This window comes from Necator americanus, chromosome III, assembly GCF_031761385.1.
Source record: "Necator americanus strain Aroian chromosome III, whole genome shotgun sequence".
Classification (NCBI taxonomy): Eukaryota; Metazoa; Nematoda; class Chromadorea; order Rhabditida; family Ancylostomatidae; genus Necator; species Necator americanus.
Genome location: NC_087373.1, coordinates 38,503,862 through 38,521,343, shown reverse-complemented (window position 1 = coordinate 38,521,343; position 17,482 = coordinate 38,503,862). Strand labels below are relative to the sequence as shown.

General features: G+C 37.3%; 2 protein-coding genes across 5 annotated transcripts; both read left to right on the top strand.

Moving 5' to 3' along the window:
- Window positions 1-152: 152 nt before the first annotated feature.
- Window positions 153-13,856, top strand: RB195_012283 (uncharacterized protein; the record flags this gene model as incomplete). Of its 4 annotated transcripts, none has more annotated exons than XM_064194068.1 (36): window positions 153-266; window positions 985-1,029; window positions 1,171-1,293; window positions 1,362-1,469; window positions 1,536-1,646; window positions 2,796-2,912; window positions 3,114-3,195; window positions 3,277-3,437; window positions 3,505-3,567; window positions 3,709-3,779; window positions 3,879-3,996; window positions 4,521-4,622; window positions 4,675-4,863; window positions 4,934-5,034; window positions 5,090-5,195; window positions 5,260-5,368; window positions 6,798-6,988; window positions 7,071-7,185; window positions 7,303-7,412; window positions 7,475-7,611; window positions 8,467-8,569; window positions 8,672-8,788; window positions 8,847-8,918; window positions 8,982-9,104; window positions 9,749-9,786; window positions 9,869-9,979; window positions 10,903-11,149; window positions 11,205-11,316; window positions 11,381-11,473; window positions 11,546-11,678; window positions 11,942-12,071; window positions 12,139-12,249; window positions 12,329-12,460; window positions 12,520-12,652; window positions 13,340-13,481; window positions 13,703-13,856. In XM_064194068.1, the coding sequence occupies 36 exons, from the start codon at window positions 153-155 to the stop codon at window positions 13,854-13,856; spliced, it is 4,224 nt and encodes a 1,407-aa protein (XP_064051651.1). The 4 variants fall into 4 exon arrangements, with proteins under 4 accessions (XP_064051651.1, XP_064051652.1, XP_064051653.1 ...); XM_064194069.1 differs by having other exon boundaries at window positions 11,543-11,678; XM_064194070.1 differs by having other exon boundaries at window positions 8,982-9,140.
- A 518-nt stretch (window positions 13,857-14,374) lies between these two features.
- RB195_012282 (uncharacterized protein) lies at window positions 14,375-17,082 on the top strand (the record flags this gene model as incomplete). The annotated part of the gene is made up of 8 exons (XM_064194067.1): window positions 14,375-14,419; window positions 14,504-14,612; window positions 15,276-15,363; window positions 15,428-15,565; window positions 15,629-15,694; window positions 15,750-15,858; window positions 16,582-16,683; window positions 16,924-17,082. 8 exons carry the CDS (start codon window positions 14,375-14,377, stop codon window positions 17,080-17,082), a joined length of 816 nt encoding a protein of 271 aa, XP_064051650.1.
- Window positions 17,083-17,482: the final 400 nt, after the last annotated feature.

Here is a 17,482-nt window from a genome sequence, read left to right as displayed (position 1 = left end):
TAGTTTACTTTTCTGTAGGACCAAGCCACATGTTTGGCTTTTATGTTTGACGGGAGTAGTTGACAATGGGAGTTCTTATTACCGTACTGCCTAGACGTGTGCAATCTGTTTGAGCTGATGATGTTTTCCCAGTGACCACCAAGGACGATGTGATGTGTTCAGCAGAAGCAGCACCAGAAAATGGAGAGGAAAATCGAACGTCAGTACGAGCAAGAGTTGATCTGCATACAACGGATCAGTGCCGTTGTATGCGTGAAGCATCGACGGTGAGTGATCTACTAATCAATATATATTTTTAATCCCCTTTCTGATATGAGAAGTTGTTGTAATACATGGTAAATCTACTAGTTATGGTGTGAATGAATTGAGCAGAATGAGTGGTCTGAAGCTTTGTCGTTCATTTACATCGCTATTTCGTTCATTTTCTCCAGAAAGAACGTAATGATCATCCTGTTCTTCTTTCTCATTTCTTGTTTAAGCAACTTAGTTTCTAAGGTTGTCGAGCTTCGAAAGATTTTTTTTACTTATCACCTATGATTGGAACTTACAAACATCTAGGTTTTATTTTTCTTAGTACACTTTTTCTATAGTGATCACATCCTTTCGTTTTAAGACTTCAGTCGTGAAACATTACGAGGTTTTTACAGCGTTAGAACTATTTTTTATTCTATGGAAAGAAAATCGTTAGCGTCGAAGTGTGCATATCAAAGACTCTAGTCTTTTTGATAATCTCTTACGTTGTTTTCTTCGCAGGGGAAGATAGAAGGGCAGTTCCGTGTCTTATTAACTTGAATATTTGCTCTAATGTTTCGTAGTTGAAGTTCTTGTTGAAGTTGAAGCTCTTATCTGTTCCAGAAGATAGCCAACGCTTGTTTGTATTAAGTTTTACAGTAATTATTTTGATCCTTTTCCACCCTGCTATGACTCACTTTAGACTATAAGACTTTAGACTCACCTTCTCTGATAAGAAGTTAATCATTTCAGAAGACGAAGGGACAGCCCTGTCTGAAAAATCATGGTGTGATCGTGGTGAGGGCCTTTTTTCTCTCATGCATTTTTCTGTGCTTTATCGTTTGTCGATTTTTTTTTCTAAAGAAAAAAGATTCCAGTTGTATGTTTTTATCACTTTACAGTACTGCATTCATACTGGATTATTCTCGAGAATTCTAGGTAGGGAACAATGAAATGGGTAAGTTATTCTCGCCGGGAACGTTCTTCAGCATCGAAACTAACGACAAGACCCGAATGCAAATCGTCATCAGAGTGGACGAATTTATTGAGAAAGAAAAAGGAGTCAGTGTTTTTTTTTTATTACTTTTTCTATATTTTTTTTCTGTATTAATCCTATTTTTGGTTTCAAGGATGTTGTGATATCAGTGGAACGTACTTATCTTGGAGAATCATTGTCGAAAACATTCACGTCGACAGGTGGTGTATTTGTGATTGCAGAGAAAAAGAAAATCGAAGAGGTTCTTTTCTCTTCTTCGTTGAAATTAGTGAAGTAATGTTCAGGAAAAAAAAGCTTTGGTTTTCAGGTCACGCTCGACAATATCCAACTTACCTTTAAGGAATTGTACATGAGTCGAGCTGACATGTGGCGTTACCGGTCAAGGCTAATAAATACGTGTGCCTACCTCGACAAGCAGGTATGGAAGCAGCATCTTTTTTCACGTGTGAAATTTCCCAATTTTGATTCTAGCTACATTTTACATCTGATGTTATTTCTTTTTTTTGTTACATGGTCTTCGGGAATAGTTTCATATTGTTGCGATCTAAAAGAGCTTGGATGCTCAGTGCTTGCCTAATTGCGAAAACTTGCATTGAGTAATCCCATTTTCTTTCATTCCTTCCTGTTTTCATATATCACTCCCCTCGTTGGATCGTGAGGATTTCATTATTATCAACACGTTATTTAGCTTTCAACCGCCTCACATTTTGAAATGTTCAGCTTTAGTTTATTTCTTAATTCTGAGGTATTTCATTATCCCTTTAATCTTATTCTATTGTACTTTGAAAGAACCTGCAACAAATTTCACTTTATTTATAATATTACTAATATTTAATACTGAGAGAAACTCTTTGAGTGGAAATCGAGAAAGGAGGGAGGGCGGAGGTTAATAAACTAACGTTTGTCTCAACAGATTCAGAAATGATGATTTCTGGCAGTTAATCAGTGATCATTGTTTATACAGTAAACATTAATCACTTACACTCCTTGTGTGAGCAAAAACATGTAATTAATCATTCCGTTTTTGCATATCTTAATCTCGAATGTTTTTTTTTTCAATGATGCACGCAGTTGTAGTAGCTATGGCAACATAATGAAGCACTTGAACTGATTTCCTGCTAACGAAGATAGCGATTCGCGAAAATGAAGAAATATATAGGTTTTTAACCATAAGATATCATGTCTAATCGGTGAGCAGCATACGCTCAGGTTTTCTTCTTGGTTTTTTTTTTGGATGGATATTTTTTGTTTCTTTTAAACCACTTTTGGCTCTCAAAGTGGTTTGAATGACTTTCTTTTTCCTTGTTTTCTTTTCGTTTTTAGTGCTGTTTGACAGTACGCTGAGCAGTTGGTGTTTCAATTTAGATGTTAGTTCGCTGAATATTAACATTCAACTTGAAACAACAGAATGCGCCACGATGATTTTCAAGTATTTCGCATATTTCTTCTTTTTTTGAATGTTCAGCAAAATTAGTTGAAGTCATTCATCATTTCTATGGAATACTATGCATAATCTACTAATCTAATGCTGTAATTCCTGGGATGATGAGAATAGTTGTTTTTTCAGCTACGTCACTTCAACATCAGTACGAAAGTGTCGGATATGTGGCAAAAGGGTAACATTGTGCGCAGTGGTTTTGTGTCGTCGGATACTCGAGTGGTGTTTCGTTCTAGTAGTAGCTCGGTGAGCTTGCCTTCACTCTAATGCAAAATCAGTACATTATTTGGACTGGTTTTTTTTTTTCGAAAATTTGAGAACATCGAAAAGAACACTTATACACTGTTTATTGTCCATAAATCTACGTGTTGATTTCTCTTGAATGAGGTAGTTTCTGAGAAACTTGTTGCATTTAGCATCACTTTTATGGGCTTAGTATTCTTATAGGTTTTGATTTACATTCAAATGAGTTCCGAGATGTGGCAGCTGGATCCACAAGGTGACCTTTACTTCGAGAAGTGCGTAAAAGGTACGTTTTCAGCTTGCACATTGTAATTTAATTCAGCAAATGTGTGTCCTTTAACTATATGAATTAATCTTTCTTACTCAGGTTTTATGTCGGAGCTGTTCGCGAAATGGCACGCAAACTCTAGCGCTCACTATGTGTCGATCATTCTCTGCTCTCGTTTTTATCTACTTGGAGAAACTGACAAAAATGTGGAGGATCAGCTCGGACCTAGCGCAAGAGATCATCGCGGACGATATTATCAGGTGCATACTTGCGGTATTCTTAAGACATCCAATTTATTAAATTTGTGAAGAATTACTGTATTTCTAGGATTTCTATCGTTTGCTGGTGCAAAATGAGCATTATGAGGACTGGAGCCATGTTTTATCTACAGTTAGTTTCTTTATAACTATTTCCCTTAGGACATTTAGGGATTCTTTAACGACTGATTCCAGAAATTGGCAAAACTTATTAGAATTTTGCCAATCACTGAAATTTCAGAGAGGTACAGAGAAAAGAAAGTTACTTTTTTAGATCAAGCTGTCATTTAACAAGTACCAGGATACCATCCAGGATGTTCTAGCTGCGAACTATCCTAATCTGAAGTGAGACAGTTTTTTTCCTTCGTCAGTGGAAATTTGAAAAAAAAAGACCACAAGTTCCTCTGAATACGTAGTATGCTGTAAAATTTGCTTACGCTTTAGAGGTCGATGGGAGATATCAACTGCGGCGGATGGTAATTTCTTACAAGTGCTGAATATGAGTATGAACTCATTTAGTGCCTATCACACGGACAGAAGATTTGAAACAACTGGGCAGCAGGTCGAAAGTTTTTTTGTACTTTTACAGCAACTAACAGCGACGTAAGGAAATGCCAATTTGAATTTACAGTAGCAGTTCTTCTAGCTGTTTTATTTATTCTTGTACAGCCCTCGTTGCTACTACTCTGTTCTCTTGTCCAACCGGATTGTTTGGAAGTTTATTGTTCTGCCTTTTAAAAATTTGGCAAGCTTTTCATTTTTACGAATTTTTGCGGCACGAGATGGGAACGAATGGAAAATATTCGGATGTCCTTTTCTTTCATGTTTCTTCAAGTCTCTTTTCAAGTTGTGTCCGAGAACGGTTCCTTTGACCATGTCAAGATTTTCCGTGCATTTCGCATTTCAGGGGAACTGCAAAGTCTTGCAAACAAATTTTTTTAATAGGCATTGCGGAATTTATTTCTCTTGGGCTATCTGCTTGTAGTGTAGTTTTTCCCTACTCATGTGTTCAAATTCAGCTTCGACCTTCCAAAAACTTCTCAGTCAACAGAGTGGCATCTTGATTACGATAATAATCACTTTCAGATTATTTTTGTGACGCCTGGAGGTGGTGTACTGAATGTGGATCGTGAAATGGTGAACATGACAAAACAGAGGATTATTGACATGGGAATCTCATTGGACATGGTACTTGACTATCACTTGTAAAAACAATTTTTCGGTCTTTCATTATATTTAGGTATGCCTAGGAGAGCAACCATTACATGCGGTCCCTCTATTTGTGTTTCACAACCGATGGAACTCGGCCCAACCGTTTGAAGACTACTTTATACCGCATTGGATGAATTACTCGTATTATCGGATGAGCAAGCGTAGTGCAATATCGATTAATTTCCGTCCTAGAATTAATTTACCGGACGCTATTTTGGTAATTGGTTTTTTTCAAAGCTTTGATTTTTTTTTTTTTGCTGAAATTTCATTGCTAATGGGTGTTTTAGTCGGCTCCGCGTACGTTGGTTATGGATGGCGAGACAATTCAGCACTGTGATATGCAAGCTTACGATGCGGAGGCGTTCTCGAAATTACTGACACAAACAAAGTACAGTTTTTTTGATGATCGGAAGCTGATTTAAATCGCGAAATACTCTTTTTAGATTTGGTGAAAGAGGAAAAGGACAAAGTACTATTGATGAGTTGCATAGGGAGTTAGGTTTACCATGTGTTCAGAATGAACCAGCTCCTACGTTGCCATATGAAAGGGTTGGTTACCTTGTAGCTCGTTGAATTCACTAAAGTTTTTAACTTCTAAAGTCGTTCCTTGCAGTCGCTCTCTGCTCGTGTTGGACCGAGCTCGTTAGATAATGCAGGAAGTGCTTTTGGCATACGGTGTCCAATGGAAAGCGGTTCGTTTGAGCAGAAACGGTATGTTGGAGGTGAGTATTTATATTAGCTATTCGAAGTGAACCCGTTCCTATACTGACTTAAGATAGAGTTGGTTAACTCATAGTTCTTCCGGATTCACCTGAGTTTCTTTTTTCCAATTTGGATAGTCCCTTTCTGCTCGCAGTGGATCAATCTAGTTAGGCGATGCAGCAGGTGCATTTGCTCCCTTTACTGCTGTAGAAAAAAAAAATACCCGCGTACAGTACATTTTGTTGTCAGAGGCCAATAATTGTATAGAACCTATAACATCATCTGGTTTGGTGGGATTTTTCGTTGCAGAATTCGTTTTCTCGTGACGAAACATTGTTGTTTTTTTTCTCAGTGATTCAATATGACCATCATAATTGTGATATGGTTGTTGTCGTGCGCTTTTATGAGCTATAGCTGAATTCGCATTCGTAACACATATGAAACGCCATGCTATATGAGCGGTTGCACAAACGTTGGCGGCTGAGCTGTACATATTTCTGGCATCTACAATTGAATTTCGTCTGTTGTTGCTGATTAAGCAGTGCTATGAATATTAATAAGATATCTCAGATACTTCAGAATTTAATTAGATATTAGTGGAAATGTTTTTTTTTTTTACCCATGCGAGTTGTTTTGAAGTCCTACCTTTAGTGGTTCGTTTCCATTTCTATGTTTTACATATATAATCTTGCGGGTTTTTCAACTTGTAGAAGGATGACGAGAAGGTGAGCGGGAGTACTGTGGTTCTGGCAGTTTTGCTAGTCCCTTCGTTGCCATATCTAAGAGTCATTCATTGTTAAAGCCCACGATTAACGCACGCGTGTCATCGCAGATTCTCCATTTTTCTTATTTTTCCATCTTTTCCCTAACTTTCAAAGAAGTATTTTTGGAATTTGTCTGGAAACCACAAATTTTTCTACTGCAGGATACACCTAATCCCCTTTGGTTTCCTTTTTAAATTTCTTGCACTTCATATAGTTATATATTTTAGATCTTGTCTATTACAAATACAAGTTCTGTCTTCATCATTATCGTTAGAATGTGCTCTTGTCTACATCTGGACGCGGTTGTTCAATGTCATAACGATCCTGGCGTATGTTTATGGGATGTAGTCAAACGGCAAGGGAAAATAGTGTGCAACCTACATATTTCAAAGTGTTTAAGTGTATAAAATCTTGTTTTCCGATCCCCTATTGGTTCAGTTATAGTCGTACTCAACATTCATTCCTTGTGCGGAAAAATTGCTACTTGCTATCACCTCAATTTTTGCTTCTTCATAAGTGTGCTGTAACGGACTCCTACCCAGATCATCTCTAAGCATTGTGACTTAGCCTTACTAATCTTTTCTCGGTTATCGATCTCACTTCATACAGTATCTTTTATGAATAACAGGTGACAGTTAAAAGAATGGAAGTTAGACACACAGCAGATGAGGAAAAAACCATTTAGGAGCCCATTCACTCCATGCACAGACGAGCAATAAACGTGGAGCGCCGATCGTAAGTCGTCGAGGAACAGCATCACATGTGGATGCTATTCCTCACCGTTCGCTCATAAATCCTTTCCGTCCGGACCAATTCTACGTACGAATCACAGCGAATCGTCGACGATGGATACACGTGTTCCCTGTTGATGAAATGGTACGTTCATAACGATGTTTCGGGGAATATTGAACTTTGAACCACACTAGGATTTTTTACTGACTGATTTTGTTTTGTTTAGGGTCGGTCAAAACTTGCACATCACTATGTAGATGGTACTTGTGCAGTGCGTATCAACATGGTTGATGAGGCTCCACCGGTAGAAAACGAGATCGACAAAAGTGCCAGGGAAAATGGTTAGTGGAACTTTTTTTTCAGTGCTACAATTCTCTCTTCTCTTTCATACACTCACGTTTTGCACTTCACTCAAAAATGTCGCTTTCTGGAAGCTGCGATTGATCCTTTTTCTGCAGTTGTGTCAGGATCACCGTCTCGATCACGTAGTGAACGACCAGAATCTCCGCAGGTCACGACTGCTCCACCGCAAGAAAGCACCACAAGTACAGCTACAGTAAATATGAAGGTGAGCGCTAAATACTCGTTCTTGTAGGTATTATGCAAAGAAAAACAACCTTATTCTTATAGAACGATGATTTTACACCTGTGAGACGTGTTGGTGAAGCGAAAAAAGAACAGACACGTGTATGGGCGTGGGGTTCTACTGGAGAAGAAAAGTGGAATCCTGACATGGAAATTGGTGTGGACTGGAAGTCGTTGGTTCGGTTGGTCTATTTTATTTGATTTTTTTCAAGGTAGATTTTAGAAGGTTGTTCTTTCTGTTTTACAGTTTTGCTTTTTGTTTGTGAGTTTCCTTGTTTTGCTTTTTTCCGCTCGATTTCTCCAGTTTTTCACTTCCTAGCAGTTTACCTATGGCTGCAAAGTTATTTGCTGCTTCGTATCTAGCGTGATAACTATATGATAACTTTGACTTGTAGAAATCCCAAATTTTTGCAGACATAACTAAGTCGATGAGGAGGGAACTTTTAAAATCTTGCGCAGTTCTGCATTTAAGGCTGAAAGTTTTAATGGTTGTTGATCCAATATCTGATGTCTAACTGTAGTGCGGGTGATCGCTTGTGTATTCAATGATAAAAGGGAATTTTTCGTCGTATTACAGAATACGGGCCCCTTTTAAACATTTTAATTTTGCATCAAAATAATGTACTTGTCTTCGATTCTGACGTTTTTGATATTTTGCAACAATGTAATTTAATAGTAGAACTCAGACATATTCTTAGCGATCGTTCAACTAAACCTAATAGAGTACTTGCAAGTTCTCTCATGTTGAAGAAATTGACCTCCATCTTTTTTTTTACTCCCGACGAAGAATATTTTTTGTAACGTTGTTAGCGTAAGTAGAAGTGCAGTGTTTTCAATTATTCCTACTTTTTTACTTGCTTTTTGTCTTTCGTTCTTTCTGAATCTCATTTCCTTGGGTTGCATGACGAAAATCACTTCTGCAATCTCATTCGTCTTATTGAGGGTTGCTTGAAATGTTCTTTATAGCCTCCGTTCCACTTAGTTTCACTTTTTCTCTCTTTGGGTTCGTAGTTGGTTCCTACTACTTCTCGTTCTAGTTCGGCTCTACTTCCAATTACCACCGACTATTTCCCTGATGGCTTAACTCTTCTCAAGGATTACCTCTACACTGAACACCAAATATCAGTGGTTAATGAGCACGTAAGTCTTTTAGACGTTCTTTTTTCTCTGTAATTATTGTGATTAACATAATTACTTTGAGTTCATAGTTTTTGTTCTAATTCGCAAGATCGACCATTGTAGGGATTGAGGGTAAAAATGGACATTAACCAGTTGTCGAGGCTGGTCTTTGACCAACTCATCTGTCAGCGCCTTCAGCGAGGATTTCAAATCATTTTGATGTCGAAGCCGTTGATTCACGTCAGTGATGTGTATTGTGCTTTATGCTTCTAAGGTTCATTTTCTTAATTTTTTAAAGGTTGCGATCAAACAAAGCTTGTTTACCCCAATAAACACGGAACAAACTGAATGCAGCATGTCATTTAACAAGGTGAGGTTGTAAATTAGTAATTTAATTCAAGTATTAGTGTTTGTTATCGCAAATCCATTGCAGATTGTTCATCGACTTGTTCTCGTTGGTTCCGACATCACAGTAACAGTGTTTTATCCGAAGCGAAATCGTGAAACAGAATCAACTCCACCGCCGTGCATGCAGCCATACTCGTACTTCTTCCAGGTACCCGTCTACCCGAACAGCCTCGTTCCGGGCCAGGTACAGTCCGACGTTCCACCCAGTCTTTTATCTAATTTCTTCTAAAAAAAAAGGGAGTAACGAGCGGAAAGAGACGAAGATTAAATGGTTTGATATTGACTGCTTAATAGTGGGTTTTGAGAGGTTAAATGGGAAAAAAGATAGAAAATTTCTCTATTTTTAGTTATGCGCATTTTTTTTCCCTGAGTGAGTATTCTCTTATGCTTTTTTTTGGCACTATATTCACTACTTTTCAAGATTGAGTTGGTTTTACTCTTTGTTGTACACAATGTAAAATTCCCGGTATAATATTAACAGCAGTCGCTAAAATTAGTTTTCCTTGCTTGGGCCATTTTCGGACCCTTTTTCCTATAAATGTTGCTCTTTATCTGTTTAAATAACCTTAGAAATTGGAAGGTACTGGGTGATTGGGATGGTATAATACTACATTTTATAGTAGACATGCTAACATTCTCCATACTTTTATCCACCATTCCGAACACTCTATATCTTTAAGATTGGGTGAAATGAATTGTTCTGTGCTAAATGTGGATGTGATTTTATGTTATAGTATCAGAATTGAGTTACTGAGTGGTTTCCACCTTTCGAGATCAGATTCCTCGTTGTAGGTACCGGACGCGCAGTGCTATGAGAGAAGCACTACCAGGTGAGCACCCTTACCTCAGTAGTTTATTTTTTTGTGCCAAACATGCAAGATTGATCCTAGTTATTTATGTTTATGTTTGCAGTTTCAAACCTCACAATTTGGACAAATTGAACTGGAGTTTGTTAGATTGTAATATCAAGTACAGGAATAATTCGCAGATGTTCAAGGATGAAATGAAAAGCTATTCTTCGAGGTGAGTATACGATTTTTTCTTCTTTTTCTCCCTAATGGGTGTTTTTTTTCCTTCCAAATGTTTGCGCGAAAGCCAGTTTTCGTTCTCCTAGCGACTTATTTTGATTTTTCTTATACCTTATGGAGTTGATTGTGATGCATTTATAACATTTATACTTGCAATATCCACAAATATTTATAAGAATTTGGCCATTGAGTAAAATATGTCCAGATTTCAGTTTTGGATTAGTTAAAGTGTATTTTGGGTGTTTTTTTATACAAAGGATACTTTCCATTTCTATTTATTATTGTTGCTTTCTCTCCCTTTTATATCTAGAAACTTGTTATATCTCTTAGCACTTGCTAGTCATAGTATTCTTCTGATGATATTGTTCTGTTAAATAATTCTTTTCTTCTTAGCCATAAAAAATTCGCATGTCAGTTCTGGACTAATTCTGAAAAACTAATCAATTTAAGAAGAGAAGTAACTCACAAATGTTTTTGATGAAATATCTATTTCTGGAAGTGTCAACTTTCAAGCGAAATGCGTAGACAATGATTCTGAATCTTGGTACGATTGCTGTGTTTTTGGAATTGTTTCCTGTTTATTCTTCCAGTTGCTAATATTAGATCCCTTTACATCAATATATCCAGAGCCGACAGTTACCTATTATTCTTGAAGTTACCTATTATTTGCGTAAAGCGACGCTGGTTAACACTGGATTGCGGTGAGAGAAACATTGTACGCAAATACACAGATGTTCTCCTTCCAATAAGCAATTTTATTGCTCGAATGTCACCAATCCTTTATTGAAAAATGGTGCACGAATATTCATTCAAGTAGAATTAGCTGTGAACGGTTTGCGATAACTGTCAATGGGAGCGGAAAGGTTGCAAAAAGCTGTTAGTTTGCGTCCGAATTAGTCTGTAATCCTGAAAATCCAGGTTTATGATGGTACCACAGCCGGAAACTCCGAACATTGTGCAACGAATGCTCAACGAACAGCTTCCCGGTGCATCATTTCGAGCCATCGAAGGAGCACCGAGGTCTCCGCTACTCTTTGACAGCATGATACGTGTACTACTCCAAATCAATCGTCTCGTTCGACCTCTTACCTCATCACCTGCGATTAACTCCGTTCAACGTGACTTACCGCCACGAACTGACCTCACCGTAGCAAACTATGATCAGGTGAAACTCATTCTGTTGTTGTGATGAAATCAGAATGCAGTGCATTGTTATTCAGATCCTGGCCCGCTTCAAACAAAGTGGTTTCGTTGGAATAACAAGTCAAAATCCAGCTACTATCTTTCCGCCTAACATGTTTCTGTCTTACGATTTTGTCAACTGGCTCACCGGTCATTTTTCTTGTTTTTTTTAAATTAAAACTTCGTCATGAAACCTGTTTTTACTGTTTTTTAGCTGGTAATGTCAAGGAATTGGTGACTCGTGAAAGTGCAATTAAGTTCGCAAATGACATGGTCGACCTTGAGACGATTGAAATTGTTCGAGCCAGTAAGTGTACATCAGACCTTAGGAGATTATTCTTTCATCTAATATGATCTCTCACTTCTTGTCATATAGCAGACATTGAGTACGATGAACTCGAATCCTGCATATCATCGGAGTCGGAAGCACGTCTGTTCCGTTATGGATTCCAACTTTGCGCATTGACCGATGTGGATCGTGATAGGGAAGCTGCACAGTCTTCCTACAGTCGGTATGTTTAGCTGTTCATTCTATTAATTCATCATTACCTACCATTTAAAGGGTTTCTTGAGATGATGCACTTTTTTTTAAACGGAGACAGCAAAGTTTTCTTGGTTTTAGTTAAACTAATCTTGTTTGATGTGATCGCCGGATGATCAAGAAACATTTTTTTCTATCGGCCTTTGCTGCAAGATTGATTATTCGGCACATTTCTCTCATTACCATCTCTTACATGTTGTTAGTTGAAAATTCAAGATTTTATAATCATTTCAGATGGATGCGTGTTGAATTCGTTCCCAGTTGTGCATCTTTTGGCCCACTTAGTGAATGTCGTTTCAAAAAAGCTTCAATCGATTTGGATTTTGCTCCCCGTGATCCATGTCCGCTAGGCGAATGGGGAAGGGTATGTCTCTTGACGTACTTTGTTTATTTCGCAGTTATCTCTAGTGAACAACAACCTTAATTTTTAGATAGTCTACGATAGATCCTTCTGTGAGTCCAAGACCTTTGAGCTAAGCATAAAGTGGTTTATGGCTACCGGACAGACAGTTGCTGACACAGTTTACACATGGCAAGCGAAGGTGAATTGGTATCGAACAAATCAGTAATATCCTGATGACTTTTTTCTTGTTGTGGTTCCGTATTGTTTTCCCGGTTCAGATATCAAAAGAGAAATTTTATCTGTTTCCTGTGCCAGAAGATCCGATAGCTCTACCAAAAGACGTAAATTCGAATCCTCTTCGTTGTCCAATACGAGTTCAAGTGAAGCAAAATCTTATTCCAGAACATATGGTAAGAAATTCCTTCGATTCTAATAGTTCTTCAGTTTTTTTTTTTCAATAAATTTTTAGTTGGAACAAACCCTGCGACATCTGCTTTGCTGTTTTGGATTTTGCGCAATGGAATGTCCGATAGAACATGCAACACTAAGGAGTTCATCGTTCACGAGTAAAGACAAAGAGTCTGCTTACGGAAAAATTACCCGTGAGTGTCGTTTTATGTCACATTTGCATAGTTTTGATCTTTTTTGTGATAGATGTCATTTTTATTGCGTCATTTCGTTTTTTTTTGCGATAGATGTTATTTTTATTGCGCCATTCCGTAATTTTTTTTTGTGATAAATGTCGTTTTTATTGCGTCATTCCGTAAATTACTTGGCACTCAAAGTTTCCTTTATTTCAGAGATTAAGACAAACAGAACTATACTTGACTCAAAATATGATCTCATTCATTTTCTGCAGTCTTCTTCCAGCGTTCTGTCAGACTTTGAATGGCTTTGTCCGCGACGCAAAATTGTCCTCTAGTGCCACTAAAAAAAGAAGTATTCCTTATTGAATCACCCAATATTTCTGCTCAGAGGTTTTATATGTTGAAAAAAAAACAGAGCTTAGGCGTTCAAACCTTTGATTTTTCCTAACCAGCCGCCTTAGACCTTAATCACCATTTAATTCCTTTTGTTCTATGGTCGAGAGACTTTTTTTTTAAATTTCGAAAGCGTATATCGTCTTCTGGCAGTTTCAATCCGAAATAACATTCACGTTTAATAGTAGGAGACGGAATATCACCATTTTTTTTTTGATTTTTCCTTTACTGTTCTATGCATTTTTTTATTCTGTTGTATCTGCCACTCTGTTGTTGACGTCGTTCTATTCCCTTATTATTCCCGTTCAGTTAACAAATCAGCATCTGCGTCATCGCTTTATATGCATCAGACAGGAGGCATGTTCGTCTCACTTGAAAGACCGACCGATAAACCTATTTTCTTCTTCTGGGCGTGGAACCACATGTTGACCAAGAAGTACAGGCAAGAGAGGTGAGTAATTGCTTTTTGGCAAGAAATGGGGCACTTTTCACTCAGTACAATTGCAATGAACAAGAAGTTTTGCCGTCTCACTCAAAAACATTTTTTTTCCAAAAGGACTCCTCTAAGATGAAATTCTTTCGATTGATGATGCGTATGATTTTCGTTTTGTTTCTAATATTGAACATCTTGAAATGTTTGAAAGTTTAAAATCATTGTAACTACGTTTTCAGTCAATGTTCGGAAGCGTTTCAAGACTACATGCTTCGGGAGTTCCGAAAATATTGTGGAAATATTGATAATAAGCTGTATGAATTTTACACTGCAATGCCCCAAACTATAATTTCAACCCCTCTTGCTAGTTTTTCGCAGATTGAGTTGATATAAAAAGTGCATAGGAGTAGATGTAGTGATTTTTTTTTATGTAGTAATTGTTTCCGTACTTGTTTTTAGCTGAAGTTCTTACCTACCGTAGTTAGCATTCTAGTTCGTCTTACTAATTCTTTGAAATCACTTTCACATAACTCATTTTTCAAACATATATTTTTCTACGTGTAAAAACTACAGTAATCTTGGGTCGATACAGCCATACGTGTTCTCGTTGATTGTTTTCCAACCAAATGTTCAACCTTGGTGTATTTCTTGCCTAGTCATCATTAATACTACTTCTGTACTAGTTCTTTTAGCTTTTTATAGTTTCGTCAGTAGTTTTCATATGAACTTGATTTTTGTACCGTCTCGAATGAAAATTTTATGGCCGATTTGTATGCCAAGTGCCTTCGCTGGGTAATGGCCGTACGCTAATTTTTCATTCTATGAATTGCTCGTTCAGCGTGTAGCGTGGCTTGAATGTGTTATTTTCAAGTAAAAAGCGAACATTGTTACAGTATTCATAGAAACTCAAGATGAAGTACGCTCAATTGGTAATGGGACCAGCCGGGAGTGGGAAGGTGAGTGAACTCTGCTCGCCCTCTTGTAGATATTATCGTTTTGTGAAACACTCATTAGCATTCACGTCCATGTTCATTTTTCAGTCAACGTATTGCTCCGTCATTTTTAACCATTGTCAGAGCATCAGTCGTCAAGTACACGTGGTTAATCTCGACCCTGCTGCTGAGTCATTTAACTACCCAGCTGCGGCAGGTAAAATTTTCCTCCTAGTACTTTTTCCACTTTCCTTATTTTAGCCATAAATTCTAGCTTTTTACCTCTTATCTCAGCTTATTTTTTAGCTTTTATTTTTTCCCGACAATTAGAGTTTGGCAGCAATAAATAGGCATGATTGGCTTGTTTTACGGTTGTAAGAATGCCAACAACTTTCTTCTAATCTAAGAACGGGTCAATCACGCTTGTTTGATGCAGCGCGCACTAAACAAAGATGAAATCTGATTCAACGCTAAGCGCTGATGCACTTCTTCCTTGATGAAATCTGTATAAGTTCATGATTTCATTCTTCGCAGAATGTTGTAGAAGCAGCGTCATCTCATATTGCCATTACTGGCGCAAATGACATTTTAGTTGACATCACTTTATGGTGTCTCATAGTTTGGCGGAGTCTCGTCAGGATGCAATTTTTGTGAAGAAAAAGGTTTCCAGTGGTTTTATAATGAGAAAGCTCGGCTTATCTGCGTATAGTGATACTGTAGCACCTTTTCAGAACACAGTGATATGAATTCGTTGAAATATGCTGTGTATCAGCGCTCCTTTTGTTGCATAAACAATTCTCTTTTCTCAAATAAGTACAGCTGAAAAAACATGATAAACCTCGTATTGTTACGGAACTCAGTTATGATTTTGTGTTTCTAGATGTACGTGCTTTGATTAGTGTTGATGATGTGATGGAAGATGAAGAACTGGCTCTCGGACCAAATGGAGCTCTTGTATTCTGTATGGAGTAAGTAGGTTATTAAGCAGTAGCATATTTTCTTCTAAACATGTGAACGTTAAGAGGAGTTCAGATATTTGGTTCAAAATCTGGAATGGCTCCATGATGAACTTTGTGAAGGTGAAGATGATTATTTCATTTTCGATTGTCCAGGTCAGATTGAATTGTACAGTCATTTGCCGATTATGCGACAGCTCGTTGACGCCTTCAGGTATCGTCTCCTACGTTCTTATCTTAAATATTTACAGTGTCTCCGTGAATGATTAGTTTTTAGGGCTTGGGACTTCAATGTTTGTTCAGTGTTTCTTATCGACACCCATTTTGTTTTGGAGGCTGAAAAGTGAACAATATTTTGTTGATGACATGGATGAAATTCTCAAATCAGATCTGTTAAGATTTATTGCTGGTGCATTAACGGCTTTGTCAGCAATGATAGCTATTGAGACTCCTTGCGTAAATGTGCTCACCAAGATGGATCTACTCTCAGAAAGGAATAAGGTCTTGGTGAGTTTGTATCAGTTTTGCCGACTTGGTTTTTTTTAAATTTGTTTATTATTCATTTTGTTTGTTGATTTGTCTTCTTTTTTTCCTGCTTTTTGATCCGAAATTGAAATTTGAAAAAACTTGAAATGATTTTGTAAGGATTGTCACATGCTCCTCGCTATTCCTCTTTCATTTATGGATACCTTTTGGATCTCAACAGTGTCTATATTCAGCGAAAAAAAAAACATTGTTTAAAATAATGAAAGAAATGATACATTATTCATTGTACCACCATATTCTTCTTAGTTACAACTTGAATCGCAGGCTCACGAATATGTTTCCTTGTCTCTTACACACATCACTGAATCCGAAGAATTAGAAGTGCATGACTCTCCTGTACTTTCAACTAATTGAGATGTCAAAGACGAGAAAATCTCATTAGTTCTGAAGAAGGCGCCTCTTCCTTCCTTCCTTCATCCTTCTTCATCGACTTTTTTTTTGCATTTAGAATATTGTTTTGTTCAATGAAACCTGTTTTTGTTCTGCTTGTCGCATGATATAGCGGCATTAGGAATCTCATATTTTTGTCCGGATTCCTTTTTTTCCTTACAAGAGAATTTTTTTTTTAAAAGAGCTGGAGACTTTATTAGGAAATGTTGACTGGATAACAAGTACTTTTTTTCTGGTTACTTGCATTCCTTGTGCGATACGCGACTCGAAATTAACTGCGTTGTTTGATTATAGGTTGAAGACTTTCTTGAGACGGACACCAGAAGTATTGTAGAACACGACACCACACATATATGGAATGAACGACATCGTCAGTTAACAAAAACTATTGCGCAGGTGCTTTTCTTTTCCGTAAGGGTATTTTGGTAGTGGTTTATCAAAGTTTCATTTGTATGATAGAATAGAAGTTGGTTTTTTTTTCTGACTTTTTTTCACGAATGAACCTTTTTAATCTCTTTACGTCACCCTGCATGTGTTGTTGATCTATGTTATTAGTTTATCCACGAAAAAGGCTCTCAGAAGTTGTTTGAAAAAGATTCGTTGTAAGAGAACACACTATCTTTTTTTCTTCTCTAGGTCCTCGAAGATTATTCAATCGTGAAATTTGTCCCGCTTAATTCTGACGACGAAGAAAGTATAGAACAACTTCTACTTGTTATCGACACTACTATTCAATACGGTGAAGATCTCGAAGTGAAGGACAGATTTCCGGAAGAGCAAGATCCAGAAGGGTGATGTGTTGTTTAAAGATTGTATTTTCTCGTTGAATTTCGAGTATGTGAGATCTCTATCACTTCTATTGTTGTTCGTTGTTCACTTCGCTGATGTATTGTTTTTTTTCTGGAGTTGTTGATCGAATTGTTATTTGTTTTTATTTTGCCGAAGATAAGTATGTGTATTAAAGAGTGCTATTAAAACGATACGTTATGTTTTGTTTTCTTTGGCAGATCCATCTTATACCTTTGTGTTAATTTGGCCGTTTTTATCGGCGATCATTAGCCACTTGTAGATAGTTTGATGATTAATTTAGGATTGAGCCTTTGAATTAACAAAGGATTTGCGTTGAGACGAACGCTAAATCTTCAGGAGCTCTAACCACCCTTTGCAAGTACCAGGAAGGCTCTTACATTCCTAA